The sequence below is a fragment of the Lepidochelys kempii genome, chromosome 23 (genome assembly GCF_965140265.1).
Source record: "Lepidochelys kempii isolate rLepKem1 chromosome 23, rLepKem1.hap2, whole genome shotgun sequence".
Classification (NCBI taxonomy): Eukaryota; Metazoa; Chordata; order Testudines; family Cheloniidae; genus Lepidochelys; species Lepidochelys kempii.
Window position 1 is genome coordinate 15,390,256 of NC_133278.1, and position 17,954 is coordinate 15,408,209.

General features: G+C 66.7%; 1 protein-coding gene across 8 annotated transcripts in view; it reads right to left on the reverse strand.

Moving 5' to 3' along the window:
• Positions 1-17,954, reverse strand: part of HUWE1 (HECT, UBA and WWE domain containing E3 ubiquitin protein ligase 1) — a 59,860-nt gene that overhangs the window by 14,190 nt on the left and 27,716 nt on the right. For 6 of the 8 annotated variants that reach the window (XR_012155985.1, XM_073321499.1, XM_073321504.1 and 3 more), the window contains 39 exons: positions 17,746-17,837; positions 16,929-17,140; positions 16,188-16,245; positions 15,575-15,751; positions 14,792-15,037; positions 14,486-14,619; positions 14,014-14,114; positions 13,613-13,807; positions 13,090-13,306; positions 12,445-12,567; positions 11,885-12,119; positions 11,232-11,462; positions 10,888-11,010; positions 10,678-10,773; positions 10,246-10,515; positions 9,947-10,099; positions 9,090-9,217; positions 8,758-8,839; positions 8,245-8,421; positions 8,001-8,160; positions 6,791-7,149; positions 6,342-6,537; positions 5,919-6,086; positions 5,682-5,827; positions 5,508-5,574; positions 5,133-5,347; positions 4,778-4,992; positions 4,064-4,246; positions 3,729-3,901; positions 3,267-3,415; positions 3,086-3,161; positions 2,595-2,693; positions 2,243-2,376; positions 1,868-2,039; positions 1,250-1,478; positions 954-1,132; positions 772-861; positions 532-686; positions 272-317 (listed from right to left, as the gene is read on the reverse strand). Coding sequence is in view for 7 of the 8 variants with exons in the window: in XM_073321499.1 (XP_073177600.1) it covers positions 272-317; positions 532-686; positions 772-861; positions 954-1,132; positions 1,250-1,478; positions 1,868-2,039; positions 2,243-2,376; positions 2,595-2,693; positions 3,086-3,161; positions 3,267-3,415; positions 3,729-3,901; positions 4,064-4,246; positions 4,778-4,992; positions 5,133-5,347; positions 5,508-5,574; positions 5,682-5,827; positions 5,919-6,086; positions 6,342-6,537; positions 6,791-7,149; positions 8,001-8,160; positions 8,245-8,421; positions 8,758-8,839; positions 9,090-9,217; positions 9,947-10,099; positions 10,246-10,515; positions 10,678-10,773; positions 10,888-11,010; positions 11,232-11,462; positions 11,885-12,119; positions 12,445-12,567; positions 13,090-13,306; positions 13,613-13,807; positions 14,014-14,114; positions 14,486-14,619; positions 14,792-15,037; positions 15,575-15,751; positions 16,188-16,245; positions 16,929-17,140; positions 17,746-17,837 (6,261 nt within the window). In the remaining variant the exon portion in view is untranslated. The remainder of the gene's footprint in view (positions 1-271; positions 318-531; positions 687-771; positions 862-953; positions 1,133-1,249; positions 1,479-1,867; positions 2,040-2,242; positions 2,377-2,594; positions 2,694-3,085; positions 3,162-3,266; positions 3,416-3,728; positions 3,902-4,063; positions 4,247-4,777; positions 4,993-5,132; positions 5,348-5,507; positions 5,575-5,681; positions 5,828-5,918; positions 6,087-6,341; positions 6,538-6,790; positions 7,150-8,000; positions 8,161-8,244; positions 8,422-8,757; positions 8,840-9,089; positions 9,218-9,946; positions 10,100-10,245; positions 10,516-10,677; positions 10,774-10,887; positions 11,011-11,231; positions 11,463-11,884; positions 12,120-12,444; positions 12,568-13,089; positions 13,307-13,612; positions 13,808-14,013; positions 14,115-14,485; positions 14,620-14,791; positions 15,038-15,574; positions 15,752-16,187; positions 16,246-16,928; positions 17,141-17,745; positions 17,838-17,954) is intronic. The other 2 variants (XM_073321501.1, XM_073321505.1) reach the window with 2 other exon arrangements.

The following is a 17,954-nucleotide window of genomic DNA, read 5'->3' on the forward strand; positions in this document are numbered from 1 at the left end:
ACACACACACTCCCAGAGCCAGGAAAGAACCCAGGCGTCCTGGCTCCCAGCCCCCTCTGCCCCTTGAGCTGGGGGAGACGGCGGTTCCTGGCTCCTGCTCGCAGTGCTGAGGGTGACCCCGCGGGAAAGACAGTAGACTGTATAGTTATCTCCGAGACCGGGTGTGACCCTAAAACTATACAATCTACTACCTCATCCCCCAGGGCCTCGGGGCGCTGCTGGGCCCGGCCGGGACGGAGGGGGAAGTGGGGGTGACGGGCGGGGCAGTTACCTGAGAGAGACTGCTCGGTGGCGGTGTTAGGTGTGGGCACCACCCCCTGGAAAGCAAAAGAGGAACAGAATGGAGTTAGGAGAGGGGAATACAACCTGGAACCTCTAGGGGTGCCGGCTGACTCGGGGGGACAGGGAATGGGGCCTGTCCCCTCTGGGGGGCGCTGGCTATGATCCAGCCCAGGCGGGCAGGGAATGGTTAATTCTCCGCCAGCCCTTTAAGCCCTCAAGGGCCAGACAAGCTCAGCAGCAGCTCCCCACCTGGGCGCTCTGCTCCTTCCCATCCTTCTCCTCCTTGGCTTTGTCCGTGGCTTTGGCCTCCTCCTCGGCCAGCTGCTTACGGCGCTTCTCCCGGCGCTCCTCCAGCTCCTCATCCCGCAGCGCCTCCAGGTGGTTAACGATAGGAACCTTCACCACTGCCACGGAGAAGAGCCATGGTTAGGAGGCTGGACCAGGAGGGGGCGGGGCAGGGCCGGGCGGGAGGGGGGGCACGAGGCTCACCTGAGACGCAGTCATGCATGCTCTCTGCGTCCAGCACCTTGCACTCCTCGGTCCAGCGCGTCAGGGCGGTGGGGATGCTAGAGAGGGTCCCTGCAGAGGGAAGAGGGAGGGTAAGGAGGCTGGCTCAGAGCTGGCGACCCCCAAGGGCCAGGCCCGGCCCCCTGGGGTCCTCTGGCACTTGCCTGCTTGGCTGGTGGCCGTGCTCTGGTCGTGGAAGAAGTCATCCAGCAGCTCGTCGTCGGAGCGGGCAATGATGTGGACGTCGTCGTTCCCCACCAGGAGGCGGGCACGGCCCCGACTCTGCAGCGGGAGGCTGCTGCTCAGCTGGAGGATGTCAGCTGCGGCCGAGGGACCCAGCAACCTGGGGGGGGGGGGGGGAGAGAAAGGGCGGTTAGGGTACTTCTCCAGCGCCGAGATGCAGCTACCTCTGGGGCGGAGCAGCTGGGCCCCCAGCCAGGCGGGAGCGAGTGCGTCTCACCTCTGCAGGATGAGGGGGGGGTTGGGCTGCCGCGTGCCGGGGTAGTGCACGTGGATCGTGTGGCCGGTGTTGGCCGTCAGCTGGCGCAGCGTCCGCTGGCTCCGCCCGATGCCCTGGGCTAGGCGGGTGGTGGAGGAGCCGCTGCCGAGGGTCAGGGAGCCGTGGTCCGCGTGCCGCACCATGAGCGGGTGGGTGGCCGGGATGTTTCCTGGGGAGGGGGGGATATCCGCTTGGGGGGGGGAGGGGAAGAAGAGGCAAGTTAGCAGCTGCCTGGGCTAGCCCTATCCTGGCTGGGCTAGCCCAAGGCCACAGAGAGCCCCTTCAGAACAGCTCACACCACCTGCTGTAGGGTGCCAATGCACCATGGGGCTCAGGGGCCTAGCAGGGATTGGCTGAGAGCCTGGGGTGCCACCCACCCCACGGCTGAGAACCTGGGGACCCCACCCCACCCTGAGCTCTGGGACAAAGCCTGGGGACTGCAGCCCACCCCACCCTGAGCCCTGCACTCTGGGGGCTGAGAAACCTGGCCACCTTCTCCGACTGGGTGTCCTGCCCCCAGTACGGGGCCAGGAGAGAACCCTGGCATCCGGGCGCCCAGCGAGCCCCCCGTCCCCTTACTGGCGCTGGAGAACATGTTGTCGAACTCGATGATGAGGTCATCCTCACGGTCGAAGCGCTCGAAGCGCACAAGGGGCGAGGCGTTCATGTCGGGGTAATCCTCGTCCAGCTCCATCTCCGAGCCATCGTCGTCTTCCTCCTCCTCCTCCCCCTCCTCGCCTTCCTCGTCGTCCTGCCGGAGCGCAGCCTGCTTACAGCCAGCCTCCAGGGCCCCTGTCCCGGAGCCGGGAGAGAACCCTGGAGCCCAGCCCCCACTCCCCTCCCAGAGCCGGGAGAGAACCCGAGAGTCCTGGCTCCCAGCCCCCCACCCTAAGCATTAGACCCCACTCCCCTCTCAGAGCCAGGGGTGATGCTAGCTGCTGGCCCCCGCCTCACCTGATCATCTTCATCTTCCTCCTCTTCCTCCTCCTCCTCGTCCTGACTGTCATCCTCGTCCTCATTACTTCCGCTGCTGTCTTCCTCCTGCGTGTGCTCCTCCTCATCTTCGGGGTCCAGGATGTTCATTGAATCTGGGGACAGTAGGGGGGCCACAGGTCAGCCCTGCCCTTTGCCAGCCCCCTGGCTCTAACCACTAGACCCCACTCCTCTTCCAGTGCCGGGAGAGAACCCAGGAGTCCGGGCTCCTCTCCGCAGACACAGCCCAGGTTTCCCAGGTTGCAGGGCTTCTGGTCTCTCCCGCAGTGCCCCATACTGGCCACCGGGGGCAGCGTTGTGGGTTAACCCTTACCTTCCCGGTTGGCCTGGAGAGTGGAGCCCTGGCTCAGGTTGGAGGGGGCCTCGTCCATCAGCACGTCCTCCGGAGCGTCTTCCTCCCCGCTGCGGCTCACTGTGGGGGGGAGGGATGGGGTAAGGGAGGCCCTGCAGATGGCTACATGTGCAGCGCTGGCCAGGCCCTTGGCTCCGGGGCCACAGGGTGAGGCAAGGAAGGGGGGCGTGAGTTCAGCCCCCCAGGCTCCTGACCGAGATCCCCCTCTACATGGGCCCCCCATCTGCTGACCGTATCAGAGCAGGCCCCCCGCTGCCTCCACCCCGCTCTAGCCACTTGACCCCACTCCCCTCCCACAGCTGGGGAGGGAACCCAGAAGTCCTGGCTCCCAGAGCAGCAAGTAACCCACCAGGCTCTGCTTCGTCCCCAGATACCCTCCTCCGGGCTGTGCCCCAGCAGTTCCCGCCCCAGACCCGGCGCACGCCCCTCGGTGCCTGCCCCATAGCCCTCACCGATAATGGTACTGTTCCCAGGACCGCCGTCCCGCTCCAGCAGCTCATCTATCAGGTCCTCCAGCTCATTCTCCACCTGCAGGGGCAGAGCGTGGTAGGTGGGGGCCAGGCCAGCAGTGATGCCCCATCCAGGGGCCCCCATCCTGGCGCCCCCCTCCCAGCTTGCTGGCCGGCCCCTCACCTGCATCTCCTGGGTGCTGAGCACCTCAGGCTGCCCAGCAATCACCACCGCGTCGCCCTCCGCCTCTCCGTCCATGATGTCGCCGTCGGCCACCTCTGCCTGGCCTGCGTCCTGGTCCTCCTCGTGGGCACCCGCCTCACCCGGCTCCCCTGGGGGCACAGTGCGATCAGGGGACAGCCCACGGATGGGGAGAGGGCATGAGGCTTCTGGGGTGCAGGGATCCTGGGAGCATGGGGAGGGGCACAGGCTGGGGGGAATTGGCAGCAGGTGATAAGGAGAGGGATCCCAGTGGAGTAGGGGGGAAAAAACTGGAGATGGATCCCGGCAGGGGGAGGCAGCAGCAGGCCGGGGGCTCACAGACTTCGGGCGAGGGGAGGGATCCCGGCAGCAGGGGGAGGCGGGAGGGAGCAGGCCGGGGGCTCACAGACTGCGGGTGAGGGGAGGGATCCCGGCCCCACGTACCCACGTCCTGCTGGTTGCTGTTGGCGTCCCGGGCAGCGCCCTGAGCCTCGCCCTCTGCCTTGCTCTTGCTGGCCGTGCTCTTGCTGCCGAAGAGGCTGCTGGGCTGGTTGACGATGCGCGACAGCGTCTCCAGGGGCTTCAGCGCCGCGTTCACGGTGTTGGCCATGTTGGGGCTGCAGGGCAGAGTCTCCATCAGCCCCCACTCCCCTCCCAGAGCCGGGAGAGAACCCAGGAGTCCTGGTGCCCAGCTCTCCCTGCTCTAACCACCAGCCCCCACTCCCCTCCCAGAGCCAGGAGAGAACCCAGGAGTCCTGGTGCCCAGCCCCCGAGCGCACCTGGAGAGGTCGAGGCTGTGGGGCACCCGGGCCAGGTCGCTGACCAGCCCCTTCTTGAGGAAGAGGCGGATGATGTTATTCATGCCGTTGTGCTGGGTCTTGGCGGCCGCGCTGCTGTAGAAGCTGGAGGTGGAGGGGCAGGACTCCATGATGGTGCTGATGATGCACATCACGGCCTGCAGCCTGGAGAGGGAAAGGAGGGGTCAGAGCCACACCACCCCTACGCTAGAATCACCCCCACTGCATCCAGACAGGCATTGGTGTCTGCACTGGGAGATCATCCCCAGCGAGGTGCTGGTGTCAGAAGTGGGATACCCAGATATGTTCTTCCCAACAGTCAAGGCGGGGGGGGGGGGGGGGCTGTTCTTCTCCTGCCACACAGACCCCTGCCTCTCAGTGGGGCGCAGCTGGTGAAGCACCAATCGCCCAGAGCTCCCAAAATGGGACTTGACACCCCTCTGAGGTGCATCGAGGCAGATCCCCCTGCCCCACCCCCCAAGCGACTGGCTCAGGCTCTCAGCACACTCTGGCAGCATCGGCCTTTTAAGCTTTTCTCCCCAACCATCAGGGCCAGAAACCTGAAGAGGGGATTTGGGAGCCACTGTATCATCCCAGGAGCCATGGCCTTTACCAGGTCCTGGAGCCCTGATTCCTGACCCAGCCTGTTAGGCTCCCCACTGGGCAGAGAACCCAGGGCTGCCAGCCCACACTCACCTGGCGTGTTTCTCCGTGCTCTCTGCCATGGCCAGTGCCCGACCCAACGCAGCCTTCACCTCGTTCACCAGCGCCACCTGGGCATCCGTGCCACTGCCTGCCGCAGCCAGGCTAGCAAGGAAGAGGCGGGCCAGTGCGGGGGTGTCCTTATCCTCCACGTTCTGGGTGTGGGGCAGCAGGTGGTCCAGGACAAAGGCCAACACACTGCAGTCCTGCTGGGACATGGGGAGGGGTGAGTGGGTCCCCATGCCACACCCCAGAACCCCGGCACCGAGCCCCCCCAGCTCTATCCCCCCAGACCCCACTGCCCTCCCAGAGCTGGGGAGAGAACCCAGGTGTCCGGGCTGCCCCTCACCTCCTTGATGAGCTCGGACTGGCCCACGGTATAGCTGTAGTTGGCGATGAGGGTGGCAATGCCCACGTAGGAGCGCACCAGCTCAGCCAGCAGGCGCAGGATGGTGGAGGTAGGCATGAGCGGCTTGCTGCCCTTGGCCTTCTGCTTGCCCTCCTCTGTCGCCTTGTCTCCCTCCTTGTCCTTCCGGCCCTCCCGCGACTCCTCGGGGGTAGAGGCTGCGGGGGGGAGATGGGTTAGGTGGGGGGTGCACAGAAAGGGGTCCTCAGGGAACCCGGTGGCAGCCGAGATCCCCAAGGGGTGGCTGAGGGAAGGATCCTGGGGACCCCAGCAGTATTGGGGTACAGGGGGTCCCCTAGCCCAGGAAGTCACCGTTACCTTCTCCTTGGGGGGTCCCAGACGGTGGCGTCTCAGCGGCTGTCCCGTCTGCGCTGAACACCTGGGCCTGGGAAAGGAGAGGAGGGGTCAGCGCCAGGTCACCTTGGTGTGGGGTAACCCCCCACCCCCACATCTCAGGCCCTACCCGCCCCGGCGCCGCCCGGCTGGACTCACGGTGATGGCAAAGCCGCTCTGTGAGTCGAAGTCGCTGCCCTGGCGGGTGAGGGAGCGGTACTGCTGGTACACGTCGTCACCCACGTCCGACAGCAGCTGGCTCACCTCCTGGCTGGCCGTGCCCAGCTTGGTCTCGCTCTTCTCAGCTGCGGAGAACGGGAGAGAGTGAGGCACAGCTCGGCCGGCCCAGAGCCCCGGGCCATGGGGAGCCTGGCAGAGCGGGAGGGGGGCGGGTACCTTCGTCAGGGGCGTGGTAGGCGGCCAGCGCGTTCAGCATGTCGTAGATCACCTCCTTGATGGGGTCGGGGATGACGGGCAGGGCAGACGGCTTCACCGGCGTCGTCTTCACCAGCTGCACTGCGTTGGGGCCTTTGATCCGCAGGTTCTCAAACTCGTCGTCCGATGCTCCCAAAGGGAGAGAAAGGGAAGCAAAATAGAACCCAGGAGTCCTGGCCCCCAGCCCCCTGCTCTAACCAGTAGACCCCACCCCACTCCCCTCCCAGAGCCCCGTAGAATCCAAGAGTCCTGGCTCCCAGGCCCCTGCTCTAACCAGTAGACCCCACTCCCTGCCCAGAGCCCGGGAGAGAACCCAGGCATCCTGGGTCCCAGGCCTGCCCGGTCTGGGCGGGGAGCCGGGGGTGGTATCTGTGCCCCACTTACCGGTGCCTGAGCCACGGGGGGCGGGCAGGGCGATGCGGATGCAGCCGTTGGCCACCTCGGTGAAGATCTCGGGGTTGCGGCAGGCGGCCGGGCCCAGCACACGCAGGATGTAGTTGATCTCGCGAGAGCCCAGGCTGCCCGACACCACCCCGGAAGTGGTGCTGCCCGCGCCGCTGGTGGCTGCCGAGCGCACCACCTGCAGGGGGACAGGCCACAATGCAGCAGCTGGGGGGGGGGGGGCGGGCCAGGGGCACCCACCTTCTCCCTGGCATGGCCTAGGAGCACCCACCATCTCCCCAGCGTGGCCCAGGGGCCCATGAGGTGACAGGGGGCGGGGCTGGGAGCACCCACCATCTCCCCAGGGGACCCCACGCAGTGCCGGGGGGGCAGGGCCAGGAGCACTCATGGGGTCCTCAGCGTCCCCCAGGGGCCCAGCCGGCAGCTCCCACCTTCTCCATGGTGTGGCGCAGGGTGCAGGGCTCCTCGATGATGTGCCGGAAGAGCAGGGTGACCAGGGGCGTGAAGCCGTTGAAGCCGGAGCTCTGGGTGAGGCCAAGGATCATGCGGGTGCTGCGCAGCTCGGCGAACATCAGGGCGTATTTGTGGTGGCGCGTCAGCCGTAGGCAGAGGCGCAGGGTGGCGTGCAGCGTGTCAGGGTCCACCGGCACCCCCAGCATGCTCACGCAGGCCCGGATCAGCACCGTCACCATCTCCTCCGTCAGCCCCTCGAGCAGGATCTCTGCCGCCTTCGGCTCCTCAGGGGCCGCCTCCTTCTCGGGGGGCAGGGGCTCCACGGGCGCTGGGGCCTCTGGGGGGCAGAGCACATTGGGGATGGCAGCTGCCCCTCATTCCCGACCCACAGCCCCCCCGCCAGCCCGGCCCGGGCTCCCCCCAGCTCTGCTGGTGTCCCCCACTCCCACCCCGCCAGCCTGGCCCGGGCTCCCCCGAGCTCTGCTGGTGTCCCCAACTCCCGACCGGCAGCCCCCCCGCCAGCCCGGGCTCCCCCGGTGTCCCCCACTCCCACCCCACAGCCCCCCCGCCAGCCTGGCCCGGGCTCCCCCCAGCTCTGCTGGTGTCCCCCACTCCCGACCCGCAGCCCCCCCGCCAGCCCGGCCCGGGCTCCCCCGGTGTCCCCCACTCCCGACCGGCAGCCCCCCCGCCAGCCCGGCCCGGGCTCCCCCCAGCTCTGCTGGTGTCCCCCACTCCCGACCGGCAGCCCCCCCCCGCCAGCCCGGCCCGGGCTCCCCCCAGCTCTGCTGGTGTCCCCCACTCCCGACCCGCAGCCCCCCCCCGCCAGCCCGGCCCGGGCTCCCCCCAGCTCTGCTGGTGTCCCCCACTCCCGACCCGCAGCCCCCCCGCCAGCCCGGCCCGGGCTCCCCCCAACTCTGCTGGTGTCCCCCACTCCCGACCCGCAGCCCCCCCGCCAGCCCGGCCCGGGCTCCCCCCAGCTCTGCTGGTGTCCCCCACTCCCGACCCGCAGCCCCCCCGCCAGCCCGGCCCGGGCTCCCCTGGTGTCCCCCACTCCCGACCCGCAGCCCCCCCGCCAGCCCGGCCCGGGCTCCCCTGGTGTCCCCCACTCCCGACCCGCAGCCCCCCCGCCAGCCCGGCCCGGGCTCCCCCAGTCTACCCGCAGCCCTGCCACCAGCTTGAGGGGCGTACCATTTGCCTTCTCCTCCTTGGCTTTGCCCTCCGTTTCTTTGGCCTCCTCCAGGGTCTTCTCCAGCTCCTGCCCGTTGCTCTCCTTGGCTCCCTTCCCAAGCCGGGGCACCCGCAGCAGCGTCAGCATCACGGGGCGCCGGTTACCGGTCTCCTCGTTCACCTGGCAGGGGAAGCGGGGGTTCAGCATGGGGTCGGCAGGCCTGGGGATGCCCGCCAGCCGGGGGCCCCGGGAGCGACTCCGTACCTGCACCATGGTGGTGAACTGCACGGTGTAGCGCCGGCGGCCGGCGGTGAAGCGCACGCTGGTCTCGCCGGCCTTCCAGGCCGTGTCGATGGTGCTGTTGTTGCTGGCGCTGTAGCTGCACCAGCGGCCCGAGCGGTCGTCAAACCAGCGCCAGTTGTTCCCATTGGCCTGGAGATACTGGGGGGCAGAGAACCCAGCCGCTCGCAGAGCCCAGCGGATCGGGGGCGGGGGCCTCGCCTCGCCTGGGATCCCTCCAGGCCTGCACTCCCTCCAGCCCCTGGCCTGCGCTCCCCCACAGCCGCCCAGATCCCCCCAGGCCTGCGGCACCCCCAGATCCCCCCACCCACCTGGATCCCCCCACCCTCAGGCCTGCTCTCCCCCCACCACCCGCTGCCAGCATCCCTCCCTGATCCCCTCAGCCTTTTCCACTAGGGACGCTCCTTGCCCGGTGGCCGAGCAGAGAGGGAGGCGACGGGCACAGATCCCCCCGGGCAGAGCCGACAAGGCCTGTACCTTGTTCATCTGGGCTCTCCTCTTGGACGAGATGGCCGTCTTCTCGTAAAAGTCAATGAGCAGCAACACTGGGGTGATCCACCTGGGGCAGGGAGGGAAGGGCAGTCAGTCCCATGGAATGGGCCAGGCCTGCCCCTCTAGGGTGCGCCAGCCCCGATCTGGCCCCAGGGCAGGGACTGGTTGGCTCAAGGGGGTGGGGAATGGAGCACGGGCCTGTCCCCTATGGGGTGTGCATTTACAGGGTCTGAGCAGCACCCCAGGTCAGTCCTATGGGGACCCTGTCCCGTTTGCCCAAGATGCAGGGAGGCTCAGGGAACCCTCTAGGCCCTTACTTGGGGGTCTGCACCTCCTTCTGCTCCTTGGCGGCCTGGAGGCAGGGCTGCACCACCTCCAGCAGCTTGATCAGTACGTTAAGGACACCGCTCGACTCCACCACGCGGGCACACGGCAGCTTCAGCTCCTGCACAGGGCACATGAGAGATGTGGGGCGGGGCCAGTGGGTTGGCTCCGCCCCCCAGACAGCATCACCCCCTGCTGGAGGGGACGAGCGCCGCTTGGAATGGTTAGTGCTCGATTTAGGAAGCCCAGACGCGCCTCAGTTTCCCCGACGTTTTGCACGGCAGGCACTTGGGGTGGGGGCGAGGGGGGGTTTCCCCAGCTGCAAAGGGCTAGCTGAGGCTGACCCCGAGACGATGACAAACCAGGCTTCAGAGGGAGGGCGATTCCCCGCCCTGGAGCAGTGGCAGGTAGTAGATGGGGAGTCTCCCTGGGAGTTGATGGAGGGTGGCTGGCTCTGGACTGTGCTACCCCCAGGTTTCCTGCACTGTGGGTAATACACCAGCCACGCTGGCAGTGCAGCCAGGTATCACGGCCCAGTCGAGTCCCCGCGGAGGGTCACAGGCTCTCCCAGGAGCCTGGCTCGGTGAGACCCGCTGGGCAGAGCATGGGTTGGGAGGGAGCCGGAGGACAGGAGCCCAGGGGCTCAGTCTGAGGCGGCTGGAGGCCATGGGGCCGGCCCTGGATGAGGGGGAGGCCCCCCTTGGGAGTCAGGCACATAGGAAAGGGGAGGCTGGGAGCTAGGACTCCTTTGTTCTCCTCTGAGCTCTGGGAGGGCAGTGGTGTCTAGTGGTTAAAGCAAGAGGGCTGTGAGCCAGGACTCCTGGGTTCTCCCCCAGCGCTGTGGCCTCACCTCGAATAGCAGGGTGAGCAGCAGGATGCGGGTGGCCAGGTTGGCAGCCTGGGGCAGCGTTGCCATCTGGCTGATCCACTCCGAGACCGTCTTCGTGTCGCTGGTGGTGAGGGGCAGGGCTGCCTTGATGAGCACGTCGGCCGCTTCCCACACCTGGGGAGGGAGGGGGGACACAGGCAAGCATCAGACCCTGGGACCCACGCCGCCAAAGTGACCTGTGCCCAGGACCCACACAGCCCCCTCCATGGGTACCGGCCCAGGACAGATGCCTGCAGTCTGGCTGGGGCAGGGCTCCTCACCTGCTTGACCACTTGCTTGAGAATGGTGTCGCGGTAGGGGGCCCCGTTGCGCTTGACGGCCGTCATGATGAGGTCACAGACGCGGTACACGGTGTCCGGCAGCTCGTCCAGCAGTTGGGAGCAGCCGGGCAGCATGGCGTCCGTGAAGCCGTGCAGCTCGGCCGGGTCCAGCGGCTGCGCGTCCTCGAACTTCTCCAGGCACTTGGCCTCCTCCTCCTCCTGCTTCTCCCGTGCCTTACGCTCCTCTTCCTCCTTCCGGCAGGCTGCCTCCTGCGCCGGGGGTGAGGGGCATGGGGTGAGATCTGCCTGCCTGCCGGATTCCCCCCCGCTGCGCCCACTGCTGGATCTCCCCCCAGCACTGCCAGGCCTCCTACACTGTATCCGCGGCACCCCACAGCCCCCTGCTATCCCAGCCCTGGGCGGGTCTGTTACCTCCGGGGACTCGGCCCGCTGCTCCATGGGGATATCCTGGCCCAGCGACATGGCGATGGCTCGCATCATCTGGTCCTCCTCTGACATGCTCAGGTCCTGCAGCACAAGCCACAGGGCAGTTGAGGGGTGGGCGCCAGGCAGCCCCAGAGGGAGCTGGGGGGCAGAGGGGCCGGGTGGGGGGGACCCGGAGCCGGGCCACAGGGTGCTTACCCGTACGACCCCACCCACGAGCGGCGGCGGGTGGGTCAGGAGGTACTCTGTGGCCTGCTCCATGGTGCTGGTGTTCAGCAGGGCCTCCATGGCATGTTCCCGCGTGAAACCCATGTCCATCAGCTGGGAGAGGGAGGCGAGCCTCAGCAGGGGCAGAGAGAGAACCCAGGCGTCCGGGCTCCCAGCCCCCCGCCACTCCCCTCCCCGAGCCAGGAGAGAACCAAGGCATCCTGGCCCCCAACCCCCTCACTCCCCCACCACTCCCCACCCCGAGCCAGGAGAGAACCCAGGCATAGTCAGTCCAGGCTCCCAGCCCCCCTGCCCTGGCATCACCCCCTACCTACCTGCTGCAGCTGTTGCTGGTTGACCTGGGGCTCACGCCGGGCTCCACCCTCCTCCTGCCCTGCCTCCTCCTCACCACGCGCCCCCTCCTTCTCCTTTCCCAGGCGCTCGCGGATGAGGGGCTCGCCCCGCAGGATGTGGCACAGGATGGCTAGCATGGACTCTGCCATGCGCCCCCCGTACACTTTCAGGGGCTTGCGGTTCCACAGGTTCTTGATGCAGGTGAAGGCCGCCTGGGGGCAGAAGGGGTTAGTGGCACCTCCACTGTTTAAAGGTTGGATCCCCATCACTGCTGGTGCCCACGGTGGGATCCCCCCAACATCAGCTGGAACTACTGGTGTCAGCAGTGGGATCCCCCATATATTCCCCTCACCCAAGAGCCACAGCATCTGACCTGACGTGCTCTCTCCTGCCTGTTTCCTGAGTGGGGCCAACAGGGCTCCATGGCAGTGGGTGGTGGGGGGCAGGGAGCCTCACCCCTTCAGTAGCAGGAAGTATCCCCCGTACTCCCACTGGTGCCACAGCACACCTGCCCAACCCCAGTAGCTGGGGCATATGGCCTGGCGCCATCTCCTCATGCAGCTGCCCCCTGGCATGCCAGAGACTAAGCAATGAGCCTGGTGGGGACGGGACACCAACCAGCCTCAGCACCCACCTTCTGGGTCACCACCAGGAAGCGCAGGGCGCTGAACTGTGGGTAGTTCTGCCCGCCCGGCAGCTTGGCGGGCAGAGCATGGGGTGACTCCAGCACCGTGCTGGGGTTCACCATCTTCTCCACCAGCATAAGCCAGGCGTCCAGGAACTCCCCTGTCCCGTCCGGCAGGTCCGGGTGCTCCAGCCCTTCAGCCACGGGGACCTTGCCCCCCATGGAGAGGGCCCAGTTGAAGGTCCTGGGGTGTGGGGGGGAAGAAGAGGAGAAGGGCAGGTTAATGGTCTGCTGGTCTCTGTTTCTGTTCCAGGCTGGGATCCCCCCACCCTCAGGGGAGCAGAACCCAGGCATCCTGGCTCCCAGAGCCCCTGCTCCAACCACTCACCCCCACTCCCCCTCCCAGCACCCCCGCTCCGACCACTAGACCCCACTCCCCCTCCCAGCCCCCGGCACCGGGGACAGAACCCAGACACCCCAGCTCCCAGTCCCCCTGCTCCGACCACTAGACCCCACTCCCCCGGCACCAGGGACAGGAGTCAGGCATGCGGGCTGCCTGGGGCACTCACTCGAAGAGGGCGTTGTGGCCGCCAGAGCAGAGGAATTTTTGCAGCATGAGGTGGTAGGGATACTTGCGCTCGTCAAACAGCATGGGCGACGTGAACCCCACGGAGCAGATGAAGAACGTCAGCCTGCGGGGGGCGGGAGAGAGGTCAGCCCCACGGCAGGGAGCCCAAGACAGTCCCAGACCCCCCTTGCCGGGCAGACCAGAGCCATCTCCCTTCCAGCCCCCGCACCCACGCCCTCCGACACACACCCCTGTGACAGTCTATACCATTATGAGCCCCACTTCGTGAACCTGAGAGATACTATCTGAAAAGTCATAATCTGCTGAACATCACAGTCATGGCGAAACAGGTTCGGTAACACTGCACATGAAATTGAGAAATTCTTATTGAAACAGGCTGTAATTCTGCGTAACGCCCGGCCATCAGACACAGCCTCACACCTCATGCCCAAAAGAGCCGGCTTGTCGCTTGCACCCCAGCTAGGGGTGACACTGGCCTCCACCTCCCCTCTCCCTGCTGGTGACACCAGCGAACACCCGAAGGATACTGAACTAAGGGGGAGGGGGTCCCAGGCTGGATGGAGCCCCAACCTGCGACGTGTACCACGCGCGCGGGGAGACAAAAGCTCCTGCTTTTCACACTCACCGGAAGCGGGGCGTGGGGGTGTAGGGCGGGGGCTGCCAGGAGAGCCCCTTGGTCAGCAGCTTGGTGAGGGCCGACGCAGTGGAGCGGGCGGCCGGCGTGGGGGCGGTGGTGGTGCTGGCCGCATGGTGGCTCCGTCTCTGGCGCACGGGGGAGCCCACACACAGCTTCACCAGCAGCCCAAACAGCTCAGCCAGAGCGCGGCCCAGCCGGGACGAGGCTGGGGAGGGCATGGGGTGGAGGTGAGCGGGCAGCCAACACTGGGCATTACCCAAGGCCCAGAGTCCCCCGGCACGTAGGATTTGCCATCCCTCCCCCCGGAGCTGGGGAGAGAACCCAGATGTCCGAGCTCCCAGCCATCACCACCCCACCCAGCTCTAACCCACCAGTCCCCACTCCCCTCCCAGAGCTGGAAAGAACCCAGGGATCCTGGCTCCCAGCCCCCGCGCTCTAACCCCCAGACCCCTGTCCCCTCCCCGAGCCAAGCAGAGAACCCAGGCATCCAAGGCCCGTTCACATCGCTTACCCGACAGGAGGGGTTTGATCTGCTTGATCCTGGCTGCCATGGCTGGTGTGATCTTGGCTTTGCCCTTGGCGTCGGCGGTGCTGGGCTCGTCCGTCTCCATGGGGGCCAGCGCGTCTCCGTCCAGGCCGATCCCCTCCAGCAGGCCCTGGGCCGAGGGCTCCACGCTCCCTCCTGCAACTGCCTCCACTTCACCTTCTGGGGGGGCGGGGGGAGATTAGTGCTGGGCAGGGCTTGAGCCCTGGACTAACCAGGAGCCCCCCAGACACTGACCCAGTCCCCAAAAGAGCTGTTCATGCCAGGATCCACTGGACTCCACTGCCCTCCCAGAGCCAAGGGAGACCCCAGGAACCTGGAGAAGCTGAAGCGAGCCCCACTACGGCACCCTGTCCCCGAGTCCGTACCTGCTTTCTTGGCTCCCTGGGGGGCGTTGGGTGCCGCCTTCTCCTCCTTGGGCACCAGCTTCTGCATGTCGGCCTGGCCAAACTCACAGCCTGTCGGCAAGCTGGGAACAGGGACGAGGGGGCATCAGGCCCATGGGGCCGCCCAACCCGGTACCTCCACGCCACTCCCCAATCAGACCTGTGGGCCCACCCGGACCGATACCTCCCCCGCAGCCATATCAGACCTGTGACCCCAGCCAGGACCCCATTTAACTCCCACCCCTTAGTGTCTAGCCCGATAGGAGCAAAGGGGCAACTGCAGCTGACTCTTTGGGGCTGCCATGGGCCCGGAAGTAGTGTCTGGGTGCAGACAGGGGCTCTGGTGGCACACGGGGGCTCTATGCGGCCAAGCTGGAGCAGCATGTGTGTGTGTGTGGGGGGGATGGCAGATGGGCTCCCCAGGCCCCCTCAGCCTTGGTTGGGCCCCCCGTACCTGTTGGGGGTGCAGAGGGACAGCAGCACGGTGCTCTCCCACACCAGGGAACAGTACAGCTGGCTCAGCTTGCTGAGAACGCTCAGGCCCAGGTGGGAGCCCCACTGGTTCACCGAGATGGCCCGGATCTCACTCTGGAAGAGACGGTGCCAGGGGCTGAGCAGAGCTCTTGCTGAAGACTTGGCCCACCGCCCGGCTCAGGCGGCCCCACCGCCCGGCTCAGGCGGCCCCACCGCCCGGCTCAGGCGGCCCCACCGCCCGGCTCAGGCGGCCCCACCGCCCCCAGCCGCCTGCCCGCCGGCTCACCTGGCCCACCCGGCAGGTGTGGACGAACATCATGATGTAGGCGTGGGCAGCCGTCAGCGCGTGGAGTAGCGGCGTGGCCTGTGCCGACAGGGTGGCGTCGGCTACGTTGCCCGCAGAGGCCAGCTCCCGCAGCAACACCGAGCCGCCTGGCGCCTCAATGGGCCGGTGCAGGGGCTCCAGGGAAGAGAGGATCGAGTCGAGCTGCAGCAGCCCTTCCTGGAGAACCTTGGGCTCGTGGGAGAGCGTCTGGAACAGGGAGCAGGGTGAGTCCGGCCTGCCACCCCCCTGGGAGCTGGGCCCCTTCCTGCCCCTCTTCTCCCAGTGCCTCCAGATCTGGGTTCCAGCCCTGACTCCAGGGACATGGCCAGCTCCGTGCCGGGGTGGGAGTTGCAAGGTGCCACGAGTCGCCCCCTGCTGCCAGCTGCCCTCTGCCTACCCTGAGGGCAAACGCTGATTCTGCTGAACCAGCTGCATCATGGGAACCAGGGTGCCCACGGCACCCCTCAAAGTGCAGCGGGCTGTGGTCCCACTTGCATTCCTGTCCACCCCCAGCAGGGTCCCGGCCTCCACGTGGAAATCCCCCTCAAGAGCTCGGCCTGGTTTCCATGGAGTTCCACAGGACCACGTCCCTGCTGGAAAGGATCTGGGGTGCCAAGTACTAACAGAGCCCCAGGAGAGTGATTTCAGAAATGCGGGACAGACCGATTCCCACCTGCTTTGTCTCCCCCATCCCAGATCCAATAGCCCAGTGCCCGGCAGCCCCAGGCAGCTCCCCCGACTTACCAAGATGGATTTGCAGACGCCGGCCACAGCCTGGCAGGCGGCCGAGGTGGGGAAGTCGATGGGCAGGTTGGGCAGGCCCAGGATGGTGACCAGGGGCAGCAGCCCCTTCTGGCTGACAAACTCCTGACAGTGGTCGTCCGTGGTGTTGTTGCTGAGAATGGACTCCACGAACTTCATCTGGGGCAGGAAAGAGGAGGGTCAGCCTGGGGCACAGTCACCATGCCCCCCTCCCTCCATGATCTCCCCGCCCCGTCAGCCTGCTACACAATCTCCCTCCCCCCCCCCCCCCAACCCACTGTGCTCAGCCGAGAGAAGACTTAGAAGGGATGGGGACCAAAGGGTACTGGGAGATGGGGAAAGGTCTCTCGCACAGATGAGCTTGGGGGGGCGGACGGGCCCGTGCGCGTGGCAAACGGTCCTGACTTTGTGCCCCCATCCCCTCCATGGCGCGTGGCACAGATGCTGGCCCCATCACAAGACTCGCCATGTGGATGGGGGGCCCTACAGATTTGGGAGCCCGCCCCCGGGGCTATAACAGGCCAGTGGACAAAGCGATGCCCAGGCTGGGCAGCTGGCCAGGGGCCCCACGTCCCCCCAACCCTGCCCAACTCACCACATTGAGAATATAGTCCATGAGGGGGATGGGGATTCGCTCCTCTGTCCCAACCACCCTGGAAGAGGAAGGAGAGCACCCGAGTTAGCGCCCCCCAGTTAGCGTCCTGACCAGCCTGGCACTGAGGGGCAACGGTGGGATCCGGAGCCCCCAGCATTGAGATCGCATGCCCATGCAGCGTCTAGCTCCAACGCCCACCCATGAGTGGCTGGGTCACTGCCATGCCTGGAAACGTGGCAGGACCAGATCTGCCCCTGCCCCCACCCCAGGCAGGACAGAAGCTTCCAAGTTACTCTAGGAGGGTGGGGGCAGGCCCCAGGGCTGGGATGGTCCTAGCCTCCTCCCTGGGGAAGCCACCTACCCCAATCGTGCCTCAGTTTCCCCCTCCTTCCCTCCACAATCATCAAGCTGGAGATCGCTTAGCTGCGCTCTGGTGGCAGAGCCATTGGGGCCTAATTCACCATGTTTGGTTAGAGCAGGGGGCGGGGGCTGGGAGCCAGGACTCCTGGGTTCCCTCCCAGAGCTGGGAGAGGAGTAGGGTCTCTAGTGGATTAGACCATGGTTGGGCTGGGAGCCAGGACTCCTGGGTTCTCTGCGAGTGGAGCTGTGAAGACCAGTTAACCCTTTCCCAACACGAGCTCGGGAAAGACAGGCGACTGGCCCAGCTGCCAAAGGGCTCCCCCGGGTCTAAGGGGGTGAGGGCCAAGTCCGGCTCCCCCTAGCTGCGGGGGTGGCACTCACTGCTGGCTGGGCTCCGCCTCGCTCTGCTGGGTGGCATTGAAGCTCTGCATGGCCTGCACCTCCTCCTCCTCCTCGTCTTCGCTGGAGGCCTCCTCGGCCGCGTGGGTGGAGCGGGGCGGCGGGGCCGTGGCCGTGCCGTCGGCCTTCTGGATGGAGGGCTTCTGGCAGATGTACTTGGGGTCCCGGCCCAGGTTGCAGATCTCCTCCAGCAGCTATGGCAAGGAGGAGATGGCGCAGTGAGCCGGGACCGACAGCAGAGCCCAGTGCCCGATGCCAGGGCGGATTAGGGCAGCGGGGGAGACCCATCATGCCAGGTGCTGCACAGACGCCATAAGAGGCCCTGGCCCCAGGGGTTGACGACCCCAGCGTAAGGTTGGACAGACAGAAATGGGGAGGAGACCCGTCCCTTGGGATCCCAACTGTCTCTGGATCGGCCTGGCCGGCATGTACAGAAGCGCTCAGACTGGGGGCAGGATTTGGGGGGAAAAGGAGCGGAGGGGCTTACGATGATTTCAACTAACTAGGTGATACTAGTCAGATGGCTCCTCATGGTGGCCTGAGCCCAGGGTGGGGCCAGAAGGGACTGGTGGGGGGTGCATGTCAGAGCCATGTACTATGGACTCATGACGACCAGCGCTGCAGGACGGCACTGCCGTGCCCTACTCCTCCCCTGCACCGCACAGAGTGCGGCCCCCAGCTGCCCGCCCCCTCCAACACCGCAGGCCAGGCGAGTCGAGGGCCAATGGGACATGGGTGGGGGCAGATCCAGCCTCCCTCCCCCTCCCCCACTGCCAGAGGGCCCAGGCCCCTTCCCTACCTTGATGATGGCGGTGGTGGCATCCGTCTTCAGGGTAGGCTGGTGCCTCATGAGCTCATCCACGGCGCTGCCCAGGTTAGAGGCAGTGTCCCCTGCAGGGTAGGGCAGGCTCAGCACGCGACAGGAGAGCCCCAGAGCTGCCAGCCTCCCATGCAGGCCAGGGCACCCCCTTGTGGCAGGGCAGCTTGTCAGGTCTGGCCACAGCGGTG